The 20557-nt window shown below is 33.7% G+C and overlaps 1 protein-coding gene across 1 annotated transcript in view; it reads right to left on the minus strand.

Moving 5' to 3' along the window:
* Positions 1-20557, minus strand: part of LOC145668598 (cytochrome P450 9e2-like) — a 108115-nt gene that overhangs the window by 12125 nt on the left and 75433 nt on the right. The window contains exons 2-3 of the mRNA XM_081736622.1: positions 10233-11215; positions 972-1190 (exon numbers count right to left, since the gene is read on the minus strand). Of these exons, the coding sequence (XP_081592748.1) occupies positions 972-1190; positions 10233-11151 (1138 nt within the window). The 5' untranslated portion in view covers positions 11152-11215. The remainder of the gene's footprint in view (positions 1-971; positions 1191-10232; positions 11216-20557) is intronic.

Genomic DNA, 20557 nt, shown 5'->3' on the forward strand with positions numbered 1-20557 from the left:
TATTCCATTATTTGTTCGGCCTTACTTCTGAACCTCGATACACAAAGCACTGTACAACTAAACCAAGTGAATTTTTACAAATAAATGAATATATGATCAAATAAGTTTTGAAAGAGGGGTAGTTAATCATGTAAAATTTTAATAATTCAAAAATAGTTTTTTTTACATTCAATACGCTTTTTAAAACAGCAGTCTATATCATGTAAGCATTTTGATATTTATCATAAAAATATGTGGTTTCATAACATATATTAAGTGATGTACGTATTACTCTCCCATGTTCTAACCATTCTGTAAATATTGAGCATATCATTTCGAGTACTGTAATTGAAATAGGCAGAATTTTGTGTTTGCTCAGTATTCACATTGGAAATGAACATATCAGCTAATGTTTAAAAGGTATCGGAAATATTCATATAGCTTTTACAGAAAACATTTTAAAAAAGCTGCTTCTTTAAAAAAACACAATAGCTTCTCGGCCGTTAAAATTTTGTTATTATTAGCAAGAATTATACTCATAAAAAGGCTCATATACAAAAAATTCGCAGCATATAAATTAATTTTTGTTTCAAAAGGCAAATTTCAGTCTGCAAATATATATATATGTTTCAAAAAGAGTAAACTTTAGTCTCTAGATAACATATTTTCTTACAAAAGGACAAATTTTAGTCTCTAATGACTTTTATGGTTTAAAAAATAAATTTTAGTGTATAGTAGTGTTTTTCTTCCTTTTTTCTATGTTTCGAATGGACAAATTTTTAAATCTAAATGGCAACTTTTGTTTCAAAAGACAAGTTTTTACTACTTCTCGTATATTATATCAGACCCTAGAATTGACAGTCTCATGTAAGTATTAGCGCCTAAATAGACATAGCGTAATACAATAGGGTAGTTTGTTAAATGATATTTCTATCTATTATATTATTTGTTATACTTAATAGAATTATTATTGCAGAAGTATGCTCATTTACCTGAAGTAAATTTATCCAGATAATCCATTTTCTGGAACGCTTCATACGTTAGTTTACCATCACACGTTTCCAATGTGGAGGAAACTTCATCGTAAAGTTTCTTTTGGACATCTGGATTCATTGCTAACTCATAAAAGCCAAAAGCTGACACTCTCGCATTTGATTCCCCGCTTCCAATTATGTATGTGGCACCAAATGCAATAAAATCATCTAATGTATCTGAAATAACAGTGAAAACTATATAAAAGTATTTAAAACTATTTGAATTTACGTATATCCTATATTTTATGCAAATAGTACGTATTTTGAATGAAACATTAGTTGATGGATATTGATGAGTCCTTTCTGGCTAAATTTTCTGTGTACTTCTTTGGGATGAGAGAATCCTAGGTTCATTTCTAGATGATAGTGGGTTATTTGTATTTTTTGTTATTTTAATATTTATCTCTATTTTGTTCTAAAAGTTCCATAGAAATAAACCAATGTTGCAAAATCCGGTCTTGAAAAAACTAGACGCACTCTAGTTGGCAGATCATACAAATATACACTGAGAAAATGTATAAAAAGAAACAGGAGCGAAATATACCTTTTTTTCTGGTAGGACACAGATAGATCATAAGATATTTGGGTGTTCTATGAAGTATTCGAAAAATATTATTTGTTAAAACAATGTATCAGAAAAGGAGAAAAATATCCTCTTAAGAAAGACAACACTCACTCGACAAATCATACTGCTGGCAACACTAATTACCATAGGTCATAGAAAATGGAACAATAAGTAAAACAACACTTACAATAGCAAACAACTTACAAACCTTGTTTTAATCTTGAAAAGAGGCCATCTGCTAGAAGCAAACTTGCGAATACCAGTTGCAGAAAATCTAGAGCAGAGTTTTATATAATCAAGAAATCCGCTTAATAAAAAGAAAAAGATTTGACCGAGCCATCACTTGCTGCGCTAGGCACAGTCATGATTAAGTTAGGAGATTAAAAATTCCCTGTTACCATAATTTAATTCAACGTAACGCATATACTCGATACTATGGACGAATTTTCCTGTTAATACCTTCTCCATTTTATATTATCTTTCCAATGTTTGCTACCACCTGTAAACTGTGTTTTACCTCTGGTCATCAACTGAGTCTGATTTGTTTCTGAGCTCTGACAAGCCTTTATCAAACAATTTCGAAAGACTAATTCAATCGGAAGCCCGTTAACTAAGAAGGAATCTTTCCAAAATGTTCGCTTACCCTCCCTGAAAACCCATTAACTAACTCTATGGAATCCGGAGGTTCAATGCGGCGTTCATAAAAGCCCTCCACTTACTTCTATCCTTAGCCAACTGGATCCAGTTTCTACCTTGTATTCCTATTTCTGCGAAATCCATCTTAATATTGTTCTCTTATCTGCGCCTAGGTTTTCCTAATTGTCGTTTTCAGATTGGATTTCCAGTTAAAACTTTAAAAGCGTTCCTATTCTCTTCCATTCTGGCTACATGACTTGCTCACCTAAGCCTCCTAGATTTGATGACACTAATAATGTTTGGTGCACGATATAAATTATGTAAAGTTCATTCAACGAACCCTCTGATCCTGATGTAAACATTGCAGAATGGTATTACTCCGCCAGTCATCGGATAATTGGCTATCGGTGAGCGCTTCTTTCGAGAAGCACGTGTTTGTAACCTGTCCGTGTTTTACATGCTTCCCGCACGCAGCCATATTGTAAACTGTGATTCGCGCGTAAGATGGGCCAAAGCCACCTTCTACGCATGCGTATTCTCTTTTGTTGCATTAATTCAATTTAGTTCTTAGATAAAATGTTGTTTGTGTTATTTAACTGTAAGGAAATTGCATTTCTGATGATAAGCATTATAAGCAACAAAAGCATTGAAAAACAGCTTACTTAACAATGGACTATTTTCTTCTGCCGCATGGATGTTCCAAGGCTCTTTAACCAATAAAATGAAACAATCACCACATGTATTTGTTTACATGAGGTATTGAACGTTCCTTGAATAAACTTCAGTTCCTCGTTATAAAGTTTCCGCCAATCATCATTCCCGTTTTACTTGGGTCCGAGTATTCATCTTAGAATCTTGTTCTCAAATAATTTCAGTCTGCGTTCTTCCCTCAAAGAGACAATGTTTCGCAACATTAAAATGTTTAGTGATAAATATTACTGAAATTATGTTCTATTTTATATCCCCATATTTTTCTGGGGTAATTCTACAGCCCAGCGGATCATTTAAAAATAAGTAACAACACTATAATTCTTTCCAGTTAATTTTAAATTTATTAACTAGTCATTTTGAATTATGTAACACCTAAGCTTATTCTTTCATTAAATTACTTACCTACAAAACACTCTTCATCTAAAATGATTTGTTTCCTTTTGTTTACTTTAGAACTATGTTATAATATTTGATTTCCGGATAAATTCTTATCTTATTTTATGTTATTGTAATACTGCACGTGGATTTGTAAGGGCGTGGCAAAAAATTGGCATAAAGTATACATAATTCAAACATATAAAACTCAAAGCATTTAAAATAAATATTTCTTCTAAGAATCTCATTTCATAATGATGTTACTTAAGTTTACTAATCTGACTCATCAATTTGCATATTATATTCACAAATTATGTTTACGTTGCATTTGTTTTATGGTCGATTGGACAGTGTTAATATACATACAAACCGACGCGGTAAAGCATGTCAGTTACGGAATTAAAGAATTGAACTTCCAGTTCCATTGTTGACGTGACTTTCATCTAGAGCTGTGCCATATCCGGATTTGAATATCGAAAATCGATATCGACAGAGATCGAAAGTTGATCGATATATCGAAATATTGAAAAATATCGAACTAGCTTTACCATCGAAATATTGCGGTACCAAAAAAATGGATGAAAAACCAAGTTATCTTTTGAGAAGTCTAAATACGAAATAATAGTGTAATAAATAAAAAAAGATAAACGAAGATGTTTCTCTCTTTTATGTAGAAAAAGAAAAATATAATAGGACCTCCGATGTTTATTTCAGTTTTTGCAACTGTGCTCAAGAAAAACGCATCTGCTGACCTTACGTGTGTTTTCCCTATAAATACCTTGTAAGACATTACTACAGTAATAAGGAAAAATTACTTATGCATTGTATCATCATCATCATCATAGGTATTCTGCATTATTCCCAGGTCACTTGCTGCAACTGAGAGCTTCCATGCTCCACGGTCTTCCGCTAACCTCTTCATCTTCACGTACGATTTTTCTGTTTTGATATCGTCCATTGATTGTAGTCTTCTCTGCCCCCCTTCTTTCCTTCTACCAAATCCTCTAGCATGTACCTCATGATCTAGTTCCTTCTTAGAAAATGTCCCAACCAGTTTCTCTTCCTCTTCTTAATAATGTCTAAAATTGTTCTTTTCTCCCCTACCATTTCTAACATCCTCACACTCGTTTCCCGCTCGACTCAGCTAATTTGTTCCATTTTTCTCCCCACCCACATTTCGAAGGTCTCCAGTCGTTTTTCATCACTTTTGAGTAATGTCCATGTTTCTGACCCATACAATACGAAACTCCGGACGAAGCATTTTATGAGTATTTTTCTCAACTCTTTATTCAAGGTCCTACAAAATAGTATTTTCTTCTTCCTAAAGACTTCTGTCGCCATTCCTATCCTTGCTTTTATTTCACGTTCACATTTCATATCATTACCCAAGTATTGAGAACTAGTGACTTGTTTTATTTTCTCCCCTCCTACTTCTATATTTGGCACCGATCCCTTCGTTCTAATCACCATGACTTTTGTATTTCTAACATTTATTTTTGTCCTATATTCTTCACAACCCTTCCTCAAGTTTTCTAACATCTTATTGATTTTCTTTTCAGATTCTGCAACAAGCACCATATCATCTGCAATCTGTATACACCTAATCATTTTACCTCCTACTGAAATGCAATCTTCATTTTGTAGACTTTTTCCTATCTCTTCTAGACAGATATTAAATAATGTAGGCGAGAACTCCTCTTTCAATTGCACTCTCATCTGTCATTCCTACCCCTACTCTAACACTTACTCATTGGTTCATATATAACTTTCTTATGAGTCTGCGATCTTTCCATTCGAACCGGGCTTTTTTTTAAGAACTTCCAACAATAATTCCGAATTCACGAGGTCAAAAGCCTTTTCTAGATCAATAAATACAACGTACACCTCTTTCTCTTTTTGTATAAACCTTTCACCGAAGTCACAAAACAATACAAAATTGCGTATTTGACATACTAGCATAAGTAGGCCTATATCAAATACGCTATTGGCTCTTGTTGACGACAGCATACAGTAGAAGAGTGTTGTGTCCATTCATCCCCCAAGTTGTTAACGTTCTTTCTTTCTCTAGGTGTGATTCTGAGTTCGATCTTCGGTTCGATACTTGCTTCGGATAAAATAAACCGAGCGTGGTTCAGATCCCACTGGAACTAGTAGATCTCATCTTTTTAGTCTTGGTGGTGAAAAGGGTGCGTTCAATCCAACCAATAAATGAATAAAACCTAAAGTGATTTAGTAATAAAATAGAACTAAAGGAACTTAGCATTATATTTTCAAAGGGTAACTTTATAATACCTAACAATTGAAGGGGTGAACGCAACAGTGATCTAACTCACATTTTTAAAAATGGGGAAAAATCAAGTTAAACTTAAACACATGTGGTTTTTGTACAACATATATATATATATATATATATATATACAATATATGATACATTCAACCACTTGTGGTTACTTTTGATACATTGTGCAAAAAGCACATGTGTTTAACTTTAACTTGATTTTTCTCCATTTTTTTAAAAAAATGTAGGTTAGACCACTATTGCGCTCACCCCCTCAAATGTTCTAAGGAGCAAACAAATATTAACTTATAACGTTTTGTAATATGATCCAGAGTACACCAATTGACTAACACATGAGTACAGGTATAAGTTCAATTTTCTGCCAAAAGATGGCTCGGATTACGCAGGATGTGATAAGCTAAGAAGAAGATGCAGAACATAGTGGAGAGAAGACATGAAATTCAAGTTACCATGGTCAATTTGCACTGGAAAAGTTAACAGCTGTGAGAGAAGGAGAATAAAAAAAAATATTCAGGGCCTCTTTTTATAGTTACTGGAATAAAGTTGCATAATCTTGATTTAGGAGGACAGGCCACGCATTTGATTAGGAGGCAAGAACAGTAACTGATAGCTGTCGGTCAGATTGCAAATTAGAAACACAACAGTGTAACGTGAAAAAAAAAGTAATTATCAAAAGATTGTAATTAGCTACTAGTGTAAAGAGAAGTTGGGAAATACCTAATCCAAAATGGATTGACCACAGTTAATGACTATGACTTACACACGCGCGCGCGAGAGAGAGCAAGTTTTATAAGATGAAAATATGTTATGAAATACTTGTATTGATTTATGATATACTATTTGAAAATCCTTTCTTCGCACGGGGGAAGAATGAAAGGATAGATTTATTGAAAGGATTTCAACACTATCTCCCTTAGGATACGCATTTCAGTGAAAGTGTAATGATAAAAACCCGGGGCATAAGACAATCTAATTTTGGCATAATATTTTCGACATTCTTACTAACTCATGATACGCTCTTTAATCAAACTGACATGACGGAACTCCAGTTCGAGATATGTAGTAACTATGTTCTAAAATTCATTTCAAAAGGATCAACCATTTTCCCGTGATGATATCACAAACTTCAGATAACGTCTATTTCAATATGGTGAAAGAATATGTATCATGCCCCCCCTCATCCCTTTAAAACGTCATAGAGTTTTTCCTTCCTAAAAAAATCTAGAAAGTTTCTACATAGATCTATTCGACTAAACGTGGACTTAAATTTTGCCACCAATCAGCTTAGTGAACCCGAAACCTATGGATTCGACAGTAATCTCGGTCATTTGGACGTTTTATTTTTCACCTATTCTATTTCCCCTCTCAATTACCGATTGGATTGAATTTGGACTTAAACGGCATCAGGGGTGTCATTATTTATATCAGTGATCCTGAAAACTAGGGCGTGTATTATCTTCTATAGTAAGATTTCATTTTTTCCAGATTGTAATTCATGCGTGTACTGTATCTGTATTGTGTATTTAATCGTACATCTGTATTGTGTGTTTTGAACCAAATTCAAATCTCTTCATCTACGAGTTTTTTTTTTTTTCATTTTGTCGAAAGTAACTGTACAATACGTAGTACTATTTTCCTTGTGGGTGATATGAATTTGTCTGAAATAACCGGTAAAAAATTGATTTTCTACAATCAACCAATAAATTCCGAACTTGCTATCATTTTATATTATATCATGACATGGAATCACTCAATAATGTTACAAATAGCTCACGGAAAACATTGTATTTAATAATAAGTAATCTTTCAAATGCAACAGTAGTAAGAGAACCGCACCCATTAATTAAATAGGATAATTACCACCCTTCTCTCGTACAATCTTTCTACACATTAGACTATCTACTCTAAAAAACAATAGAAATATTTGGTTTAAATTTTAAGAAAGGAAATTATATAAATGCTTACAATGAATTAGCGAGAATAGACCGGCAATATTTAAACAAAAACAAATATACGGATCCAAATAAAGCAATAGAGGAATTCTATAAAGTAATTAAAGAGCTCAATTCCAAAAGAGCCTAAGTCAAAAAAAAGTAAGTTTTTCAGAAGACGAATATTCTGTGTGTGTTTCCATCATTCCATTTCTGTAAAAGAAAAGTAATCCACATAAAACAAACTTGTAATTGCCTACTTTTCGTAAAATAACTGTGAAATAATCATCTATAGCAAGAGTTTTATAAGTGTTTTTAGGCAAGAGTCAGAAAATAATTTCAGAGAATACCGCTGACTCTCTAAGGACATTTTGGAAAACAACTCTTTTTGCCTACAATTAATTTGACTTATGGAGTTTTGGCATGAAACCCTGTTCAATATACGGAGATGTTGAAATAGAACTTAATACAACTAATATTTCAAAATTGACAAAAATTGACTTAGGCTCTTTTGGAATCCATCCCTTCAATTTATGACATATTCAAGAAGTACTGTATACTCTCATGAAAATACCGACGCCAAAAAGATTTCCTTGCCGATTTACTAAGAGTATAATATAAGAAACAAAAATTAAATGGCAACATCACACTAAATGGGTTAAGGGGAGGAGAACGACTAATCACCAATATCATTACAACGAATATTGCGAACTACGTAAAGAAATTATGCGTAAAATAGCAACAACACATAATGACTTAATAATGCTGAAAATAATATAATCCAAGACACAAAACATTTCTGAACTTACAATAAAAATAAATTCCGACATCTTTCTCCTGAGTCCATGACGTATATCGGACAGAGTTTGACTAAGAATGATGGAATTACGAAAGCTTTTGCTCAACACTACCAGTCCATTTACAATCAATCCTACTCCTTAATTAAAAATAATATTAACTCACATGAGAAAAAATACCTACATGGGGAATATCAAAATTTATTCCATATAATGAAGATCAGTACAAGAGATATTGAAAATGCAGTAAAGAAACTGAAACCGAATAAGGCAATTGGGTCTGATAACATGCGACGTTATATTGTGAAGGGTTTCAGTAATATTTCGAAACATCCGATATATAATTTATTTAACCTCTCAATAAGGACAAATGTTTTTCCGGACATATGGAAAGAATCAGTATTATGCCCGGTCCCGAAACCCGGCAATAAAAATAGTTTAGAAAACCTTTGTCCAGTAGCTATATTACCAACAATTGCAAAGGTACATGAAGGTGTCATTTATGATTAGGTCATATGTCATGTTAAAACTGCAATTTCAATATACCAATATGGCTTCTTACAGAAGAGATCCACGGTAATAATGAACAGGTAGATATTATATATACGTTTTTTTTAAATAAAGCATTTGATACTGTGGATCATGATGTACTAGTTCAAGAACTTGCCATGTTCAATTTTACTCCCTATGATATTTTTAAAAAAAATCTTAGTTATGTCTACGTACTCAAGACATGAACATAACGTAGATAAACCGTTCTGTATTTAAAAAAAAAAAAAAAAAAAAACAGAAGCTTTCGTCTAAATTTCGGAGTCCTTCAGGGATGTAATCTTGGGCCTGTTTCGTTTCCATTACTTGTATTTATTAAAGATCTGACACTTGATATTCCTAAGTCTCATAAAGCACTCTTTGTAGATGAATTGAAAATATTCGTAAATGTGAAATCTACAGATGACTGTCTACTCTTGCAATAAGGTCTGACCAATATACTGAAATGGTGTATTAGCAATAGAGTTGAAATAAATAGTAGTAGGTGTAAAATCATTACATACAGTATACGTGAAAAAAAAGTTTGACTTCACTTATTCGATCAATAAAATAAGTTCACAAAAAGTAAATACAATTAAAGATCTAGGTGTGATATTTGGCCAAAAAAGTAGCTTTTTCGTATCGTGTGGCAAAAATGCATATAGAAACCTTGGGTTTAATATTAGAACAACCAAAGAATTTACGAATGATAACTCTTTGAAAGCACTTTTGCTTTCTTACGTAAGATGCAAACTTGAATATGCCTCACTTTTTTGGAGCACTTCTGTGAAAACACACAGTCAAAACATTAAGCAGATACAAAACAAATTCTTACGTTTTCTCACATAGGACAGGATTTTACCTAAAATATGAACCGTATGATAATTTACTTGGTAACTTTACACTTCAGACACTCGAACAAAGACGAACGTTGAATGACCTTCTTTTCTTACACAGACTTTTGCATAACAACATAGACTGTATAGACATAATTGCAAAGATAATGATCAGGTTCCATCACTTAAAACACGCAAGGGAAATAGTGGCCTGACATACAATTGCACTGCATGTCACCTAGACTACATGGAGAATTTGTGCTACATACAATAAAATCAGTAAGGGTTATAAACATGTAGACATATTTAATTGTTCTGAAAAATCGTTTAAAAAACTAATATTGGGTATTTTTCCAAACAAAAAAAGGTTTCAAGGAAAATGCCTTATTGTAATTTAATATTGCATATTCAAATATCAATATCTTTATAATTTAACATTATGTATTCAAGTACCATATGTAGACACTATAATTGGCCAGTAATGCCTGTTGTGTTGATAAATAAACAAATAATAAATTAGTCTAAATTGTATTAAACGTACCTTTTATGTTATCGGTGCTGTCATCATGTTTTGGCAAAACATCCTTCTCACTTTTATCCATCGAGTCATTCATTATAGATTTCAACTCTGAAGTTTCACTAGATGACATCCAATCCACAATAATGCTCACTAGATCATTTCTCACTATCTGTTTTTCAACTCTCTCTTTATAAATGTCCTTAATCATTCTTTTACTAATTTCAACAATGCTATCTTGAGCAATTGGTAAATGGATGTAACGCACAACCCAAGGATATTCTGCTGCAATGAAAAAAGCAAGCATTGTCCTGATGGATGGGGCTACTGCCTTTTTCAAATTTTCAACAACTTCAACAGCTAATTTGTCACTAATCCCACCAATAGATAGTGAAAGCTCAAGTGCTAAGGTACAACCAATATCTATAACATCCACTGGTTCTGACGTAGCAGCCGCAGTTGCAAATTTTTTAACAGAAAACCGTCCAGCTACTATGAATGGTAGAAACATTCTTTTAATTTTAGTTATTCCGAACAGTGATCTCGCTCTCTTAGAAAATTCTTTATATTTTGGTCCTGTAACAAAGAATCCTAACTTAGATGCTATTGGATCACCATCTGGGTCAGGTTGAAATGATCTATCATAAAAATGTTCGAAATCGTTAACGAGCATACTTTTAACCAAATCGGGATCACATATCACTATTACAGGGTTCGGACCCAGAAACATGCCTCCAAAACCTTTAGATTTCAATTGTTCATACACACTAGCAAAAAAGTCTGCTATACATTGGCGAAATAGTACTATTGGTAAAGCGTTACCAACAAATGGAAGAGGTTTCAAGTATGGAACTTTTCTGTCCTTGAAATATCCATTGTTCCACGTGAAAATTATATAAGCTATTATGAAAAGCAAGATAGCTAATATGAAAAGTTCAGTCATCACGATATATATTGGGTTACTTCTTGAGGACTAGTACCAGGTAATGTGTTTCTACTGGATTCGCCTGAAAAGACAAGAAAAAATATAAGAACACAAATAATTAATTTGTTTATTTTCTTATAATGCAAGTATATAATTTACAAGAATTAGAATTACATTGGATATTACAAGAATTAGAATTATTTATAGGGATGAGCAAATGCAAGACCAAGACGGTCTTGGTCTTGTTCTTGCACACCCAGTCTTGGTTTTGGTCTTGCACTGGAACCCTTGGTCTTGATCTTGGTCTTGGTCTTGCATACCCAATCTTGGTCTTGGTCTTGGTCTTGCATGCAAGAGTCTTACAAGTCTTGCATTTAAGAAATCTCAAGCTTTTCATAAGTAAATTTTACTATGGATATAAGGGATAATAAACTCTACGATGTGCCAATAGTAACGGAAATACAATGCATGTTACTAAATGTAATATAGTTTAACTTTGTGTAAGTATGATGATAGTGTACAACATAAGGTGATGACCTTTCCGTTTTTAATGGGGTGCCCACGCTTCACTACTTGTAAGATATCCCTAAATCACAACGTTTCGTAATCTGTTTATATTTTTTAACAGATCCAACACTCCACTGGTTCCCAAACTGGGGAGGCTACCCCTGAGATGCATGAAAGACGGCACAGATTATTGAAGTACCATTAATTGCAAAATTATTTTTACACTCTAAAGGCGTCAAATTTTTCTTTTCAACCACGATTAGCTAATCCTTGTATTAATCAAACTTCTAATTAAATATTGAGATTTTGTTTTATTGATTCCAATATGTACTCTATGGGGCAGAAACATTAACATTACGCAAAAGTGATGAAAAAATCGCAGGCTTTCAATACATGGGCATGGAGAAAAAAGGAGAGAATTAGCTGTGTTGAACGGACAACGAATGAGAATGTGTTTTTAAAAAAAATAGCAGTAGGGGAAAAAAAGAAGAATTTTAGATATTGTTAAGAGAAGGGAGGGGAACTGATTAGGATATTGTCTGGTGAAGAACAGTATTATGAGGGACGTGCTGGAGGGTATTGTGGAAGGAAAGAGAGGGAGGGAGCGAAGGAGACTAGTTGAAGGAAGGTATTAAAACAGAAAATTGCTACCTCAAGACGAAGAGACTAGCTGAGGACCACCAAACGTCGAAGCTTCTCAGTTGCAGCAAGTAACCTGCCAATAATGGCAGAATAGCTATTATAAAGATGATTATTTAGCAATATTGTCTAAAAAAAGAGAGAGAAAATTAAAATAATAATTATTATAATCAAACCTCTTAATATTTTAGAATAATTAGAGTGAAAACTGAAAACGATTCAACTTCGATGTCCTTTGTGGAAAATCAATTTATATAAATACTTTTGACTTTGGAAATACAAAATAACGGCATCAAACTCCAAGTTGTTTAAAGTCTCACTTGTGAATATGGATTACTGGCATCAATTACCCACTTCGTTGGGTTAAACTTAAAATAATAGTAATAATAATAATAATAATAATAATAATAATAATAATAATAATAATAATAATAATAATAATAATAATAATAATAGGTCTAATAATAGTAATATATGCAGTTATGTTGGTGAGATAGTTGTTTGAACAGCGTTGAACATATCGCATTGTGCTAGCACGAATTCGATATAATTTCAAGAAATAGAAGAAATAGTTAAATATGCTCAAGAAAACATTTTGCTCCTGAATTACCATGAAATTTGCTGTTACAGTGAAACATATATTTCTTGTCAGAAATCATTCGATGAAAAGTGCATACCCTTGACAAGTACATACAAGTGCTGAAAGCAATTCAAAAACACCCCCATCCTTTTATGGTAAAAATGGGACGCCTGTTATCAATGGAACGCCTCTTATCAGCACAACTATAATGAAAAGAAAACCATCAGCAACTCGACATGCTTTCAAGATTCAGTCCTGTGTACAACTTTGTTTCAAACCATCAGGTTGTATTCTAGCTGCTGATGCATATACTGCTGCGTATGTACTGATTAAGTACTTTACTCGATTGAACTGTAACGTAAATCTTGTACTCGATTGGACTGTGTAGATACCATGTTTGGAAGTCAACCACCTCAGCCGAACCCAGCTAAAGAACGAGACGTACGGAGTTTGTCCGCTTTCTGGATCCAGATGATGTTGTTTGGTACAAGGAAGTGTTCCGTCAAGCCACACATCAGGGATGGAGAGGATAACCTTCACGAGTAGAATTTATCAGCTGTGCATAATGCATAGACTGTTTCCAGTGCCCAGGATTGTTACATGTCCAGTTTCTACATAATACATAGACTACTTCAGTGTCTTATTGTTGCATACATATTGTTACGTTTACTTTATCTGTGTTTCTTACTTTGTAATTACTTTTCTTATTCGTTTTCACAAAGTGTATTACACGAGACGTGTGATACATATACACAAAAATCCTACAAAGTCGTTCTCCCTATATAAAAAAAAAGTCTATAAAAGACTTTTTCCAAACATTCATATTTATGTTATAATGAAACGAACTGATTGTTCATTTGTATTTTGTAGAAAAAAAAGAATAAATCTATATTTTTTCTTGTAGGGTGCACATGCAGAAACGTTATATAAAAGATAGATCTCTATTTGAAATGTTTACACGCAATTTTCTCAAAACATGCTTTTTCGTTATGGGACCTTATTACATAGAACTCCTCAATTAGTAGTTGTAATGGAGTAAATTAAAAGCAACTTGCAAGTAAGAATACTTCTTGTGTTCTTTGCTGCATAAAATTTATCGAAGATTGTGCTGGTGAACGGCAGGTGCAGTGTTCACAATGTTTCAAGTGGTAGTGTGAAACTAAACTGAATATCGTGTGTTTGTATGTATATGTATAAATAGCCAACAAATTGTATAATCATGTATAGCTAAGGAATGCTCAAATTATTCTGAATGGATAATTTTATCTAATAAATTCTGGCATAAAAAGAAAGTTACTAGTATTATTATTTCCATTCTTAAATGTCATAATAACTACCTTATGATAAAAGTGATATTTCGTTGTTGCATATGAACAGAAAGTGAAACAACATTCATTTTATGGTCGTAGAAATCGAAAGTTTCCAGTGGACTCGTGGGTCCACTTTATCCGACCATCATCTCATCAACCTTTCATACTTCTGATATAATACGGAAATAACCACAAAAATGAACACAATGTAAGTGAAATTACTGAATTCAAACATAGTATAAATGAACAAAGAATTGTTTTATTACAGAAATGTTCAATAGAGTTATATAGATGGCCATGTGTATTGAAACATAAATGTAGAAACCTGCACATGGAATCCATTCCTGGTAGAAGAAGAGATGTTTTGCTTGAATCTTTCATAATTTGGCTATTTTTGCTTGGACATATGACAATGAAAGACACATGCTTGAATCGTTCCCCACATAGTTACACAGAAGTCGCCGCCGCTGGGCCTACATTACCAGAACTTCCTCTACCGCAAGACAAAACATAAATAGTTTAGCCAAAGAAAAAATTGAATCTAGTCTTCACAAGAATCCTAATGTTCTCGAATTTGTAACATTTGCAGAGTTACTATTCCAAGGTAGGAATAAATTCTATGCCCCACTGCACTGGTCTGTGCCAATGTGAAAAGGAGCTTTAATATCTACTAAAATGTTTTTCCTCGAAATAGAAACGCGCTTAGTGAGAGCTACATAGTTTATATTAAGTTCCTTTCAAGCAGATAAAATAACAGTTATGAGAATAGTTGAGGGACTTATAAGCCCTTCTATTATCATCAATTATAAATTTACAAACCGAATAGAACTTTATTTTCCTTCCCTTTTTTCCTACGAAACTTCCCCTAAAAGTCCTAACTATGGTTATCACAAACATCATTTATGTTTGTGGCAGTCATTTCTCCCACAACTGCATTGAAATCTTCCATTACAATTAAACATGCACCCGTCTTCTCCCTGTCTATAATTTCTTCTATTTTCTCTTAAATTTCCTCTACTTCTTCAGTTGTATGCGAAGTCGTCGGTGCGTATGTCTATATCACAATTAGATCTTTCTTTCCTTCTTTAAGTTTTAACATCATAAGTCTATCATCAACAGACTTACCAAGAATTATTCCTAAATTATTATGCCGTCCTTTTCATTACCTGAGTAAAACATTCTGTATCATTTGCTGTTCAACACCCCATTACCTTCCCATCTAACTTCATAAACTACTACCAAATTCAGATTATTTTGTTTCACTTCCTCTTTAAGATTGTCTAATTTCCCTCCCTGTAATATTGTATGTACGTTCCATGTCCCTATCATAAATCTTTCGTTCTTGTATGTCTTTGTTTGCCCATCTTCCTTTCCCACGTTGTTATTTTCTCGTCCAATAATCCTTCCCAAACCATCCCCCTTCTAGAGATCCGAATAAGCATATTTTATCTCTAGAACTATATTTGACTTGTGAAAGACCATTGTACATATGTTCGTCTTCTGCTGTCAGCAAACTAGAAAAAAAATAGTGGTTTTCCGTCGCCTTCCATCCTGCAGTATACCAACCATTAAAATCACTTTGACCATGCCTGAGATTAATGTCCAAGTTGCCGTACCAATCACCATGATTTCCGTCAACTTGGCTACTGGAGAACTGTTACCTTCTCCCAGAACACTCTTTGTTTGGCTACTCTATTTAGACCAATTCGGTAGGGGTGGCCCTTCTGGTAGTGAACTACCGCCGACATAGCTCTAAATTTCACTGTAGCATGCAATCCACCCCACCCGACGCATAAGCGTCTTCGTAAAGGTGGTGTTTATCTTTGTACTACCACTACCCATATTACCACATTACAACTAAATACACAGTACAGTATTGCAGTCGTAATACATGGAAACTTACAAACAGCAAATCATGTATATACAAGTATCATGTATAAATTCGTTGATGTATCACTACTTTATTATGTTTTGATTTCGAACTAGAAAAACAAATCACTTAACAAAGATATGTTTATTTTAAAATAATAACTCTGTGACAGTTTCGCCAACTAACTGAACATATTAATCAGATATTGTAATAACAAGATCTTCAGTCATCATCAATTATAAATTTACAAACCAAATAGAACTTTGGCGACAGCGAGCGAAAGTTGGATAGTTGGCGAAACTGCCACCAGGCACGTAGCCAAGGGGTGGGTCCGGGGGGTCCGGACCCCCCCTTCAGACCAAAAATAAAAAATATTAAGGAAGGATGAAACAAAAAGAAAAAAGAAAAAGAAGAACTAGCGTTAAAAATAAAAAAGCCACACCAAGCGTTTGGTTACCCTTTGCTATGAGGAGTTTTGCGTGGAGGAAACGAGGGATTTAAGTTAAAAATGGATATTATTATAATGGAGCATTACGAATTCCGTCTAGTTCCATGCTAATCCTATGGACCACAAATGACGATCGATAAAATGGTTTGATCATATAGACTGTCAGGTAGAATTTAAGAAATGCTCACAATCACCAATGATATGAGCCTGGCAACATAGCTTTCAGTAACACTTGTTAAAGAAATGTTCAATTTCGCGGCAACACTAATCTATTTTATAGGATGTATTAACTGCCAAAATATATCTCGTCGCTATCCTTAAACGAAGATAAGAAAAGAAGAAGAAAAAAGACAAGAAGAACCGAAATCGAATGACCTCGGAAGGCGATATCTTTTCACTTTTTAAAATATTCTTTTACTCGAGATTTCTTCATAGTTTGTTATTAAAATACTTACTAATATATTCTCATTTTAGTGTTCTAATAAACCAATATGGTATGTTGCCAGTAAAAGAGTTTAGAAGGATCGAGCCCTGCCGTGTAACCACAGTATTTCATGTCACGTCCTCCCCCCCTATTACGAAATACTGGCCAAACGAACCAACAGATGTTCCCAGTAAAATAGTTTAGAATGATCAAGCCGGTGATGTGATAACCACAGTATTTCGTCGCGGACCCCCCCTATTACGAAATCCTGGCTACGTGCCTGCTGCCACACAGTTATTATTTTAAAATAAACGTTGCTTGGGACTATAACGATATGTGTATTTTTATATACTTGTATTTTATACTTGTAACTTGTATTTCAACATCTTTGGGCAAAATGTTCTTTCAATTGATTCATAAGATATTAAAGAAAAGGAAGAAGAAATATATAAAGAAAAAAGGATATATAAAAATGTAATTGCTTACCTGTTAATATTTGTTGCTGTTTTTGTCAAAGATCTTATAAAATAGATCTGCCCGATATATATCTTTTTCCTATTAAATAATGAAGCCAAAAAAAAATCGAGCATCGGCACGTCTGATTGGCTGCTCTCGTTTCCGACATCGTCTGATTGGCTACTTTCGTTTCCGCCATGTTTGTTGGCTCAAAACATTGCGATCCTATTGGGCGGAGTGGGCAGAGTAGGAGTAGTAATCGCGTCACTTTGCCTCACTTTGGACTTTGATCCCGACCTTTGTGACGTCATAGGTCAAAGGTCAATGACCTTGGCCCGGGGTCAATGACCTAGGGGTACCTAGGACCACCCCCTCTAAATTTTGGCAGGGGTACCTTGGCCCACCCCCTAAATTTTGGCAGGGGTACCTAGGACCACCCCCTTAAATTTTGGAAATTGCCAAATCTAAATTTTGGTATGGTAGCCTAGGACCACAGTATGTACCTCTAACAGTATTGGGTGTCTATGTCGTTCCCTTTTATGGGTAAAAAATTGCCAAAAAGTCAAATTTCGGGGGTTTTTGACCTAATTTATCCCCTTTGATGAGGTGTTATTACCCTATATGGTTATATGGGCGTATACAGGGGTCCATTCCCTTTCATAGCATATGGGTATCTTAATGCACCCCTTGAAATTTTTGGGAGGGGTACCTTGGCCCACCCCTTCAATTTTGGAAATTGCCCAATTTCAACATTGGGTATTATAGTATAGGACCCTAATATCTATTATGATAAATTTGGGTGGTCCACCTCATTCCCTTCTAGGGGTACAAAATTGCCAAAACTATAAACGTAAGCAATACGTTATACCACGTGTTTGGTTTTTGGCTCAATTTATCTCCTTTGATGAGGTGTTATTACCTTATATGGTTATATGGTCATGTATAGGGGTCCATTCCCTTTTATAAGATGTGGGTATATTTGTGCACCCCCGGGAGGGGCACCTTGGCCCACCCCTTAAATTTTGGAAATTGACCAATTTAAACATTTGGTATTATAGTACTGCACCCTAACATGTATTATGATAAATTTGGGTGGTCCACCTCATTCCCTTCTAGGGGTACAAAATTGCCAAAACTATAAACGTAAGCAATACGTTATACCACGTGTTTGGTTTTTGGCCCAATTTATTTCCTTGGATGAAGTCCTATTACCTTATATGGTTATGTATAGGGGTCTATTCCCTATCATAAGACATAGGTACATTTGTGCACCCCCAGGAGGGGTACCTTGGCCCACTCCTTAAATTTTGGAAATTGCCCAATTTAAACATTTGGTATTATAGTACAGGTCCTCAATATGTATCATGATAAATTTGGATGGTCTACATCGTTCCCTTTTAGGGGTACAAAAATTGCCAAAATATAAACGTTGTACCACGTGTTTGTTTTTTTTGGTCCATTTTATCCCCTTTGATGAGATCCTATGATTACAAGGGGTCCATATCCTATCATAAGACATGGGTATATTGTTGCACCCTTCTTAAATTTTGGCAATGGGGGTCCACTGAAATTGTCCAATTGAAGCATAGTACAGGACCTCAATATGTTTCGGTGGTCCTATTTTCAAATTTTTAAGTACAACCATGTGTTCGGTTACTGACTCAATGTATCCTCTTTGATAAGGTATGGACGGTATCTCCTTTCAATTTGGTAGTACCCTTCGGGTGTAGTACGGTCACGTGATCAATGATTTGGTTTTTGATGCGCGACGAGGTCCCTGGTCAATGTTCTCTAGGAAAGATTCTTGGCATTTAAAACTTTTTTTTTCAACTTTTCAAACTAAAAAAAATGAAAACAAAAATTGAAACGAAAAAATTTCGAAACAAAAATGTTCAAACAAAAATTTTAAACAAAAAATTCGAACATTTTTTAAACTTAAATTTCAAACAAAAAGTTATTTTAGTTTGAAACAAAAAAATTTTAAACAAAAAAAATTGGAAACGAAAAAATTTCAAAACAAAAATTTCGAACAAAAAAAAATTTAAACAAAGAATTTTTGCAACAAAAATTAAAAATTTTCAAACGAAAAAAATTTCAAACAAAATTTTGAAACAAAAAATTTCAAACAAAAAATTTGGAAACGAAAAAAAAAATTGAAACGAAACATTTTCAAACAAAAAATTTTGAAAGAATAAATTTACAAAAAAAAATTTCAAACAAAAATTTGAAAAAAATTTGAAAAAAAAATTTTCAACAAAATTTTTGAAACAAAAATTTCAAAACAAATTTGAAACGAAAAATTTTCAAATAGAATTTAAATCAAACAGTGATCAGCTTTCACGGTTAACCGTTAAACTTTATCCGGTTTTTAACTATTCGATTAACAAATAAACGGTTTTCAACTATTCGATTAACAAATAAACGGTTTTCAACTACTCGATAAACAGATGAACTGTTTCTTTCCTTTTCACACCAGTGAGTGCAAGAATTTACAAACTAAAACAAAAAATTTGTACTCGCTTTAAATACGCATCATTTTTGAAACAAGGTGTTAGTGTTCATCATGGATACACAGTGGAAACATCCATTTACCTGTATTCTCGCAGGGCCTAGTGGGTGTGGAAAAACGTATTTTGTGAAGCGATTACTGTCACATCTCCCAACCATGATCAATGCAAAATTTCGTAAGATATACTGGTATTATGCAGAATGGCAAGACGTGTATGCAACAATGCCAGTTCCAGTAGAATTTCACGAAGGACTTCCACGAATGAAAGATTTTCAGCCTCAAGATGGACCACATTTGATTATTATTGATGACCATATGCGAGAAGTGAATAGTGATATTGTTGATATGTTCACAAAAGGATCACATCATCGAAATATTAGTGTGATTTTTATAACACAAAATGTATTTCATCAAAGTAAAGCAAATAGAAATATGAGTTTAAATTGTTCGTATTTGGTGTTGTTTAAAAATCCACGTGACAAGTCACAAATCAAGCATATGAGTTATCAAATCATGCCTGAGCATCCACTGTTTCTACAAGAAAGTTATGCAGACGCAACAAGAAATCCACATGGTTATTTACTGATGGATCTTAAACAAGATACACCCGATGAAATGCGATTTCGTACAAATATTTTTCCCGACGATTTGCATCATTATGTTTACGTACCAACAAAACAT

This window comes from Thermobia domestica, chromosome 13, assembly GCF_964235325.1.
Source record: "Thermobia domestica chromosome 13, izTheDome1.hap1.1, whole genome shotgun sequence".
NCBI lineage: Eukaryota > Metazoa > Arthropoda > Insecta > Zygentoma > Lepismatidae > Thermobia > Thermobia domestica.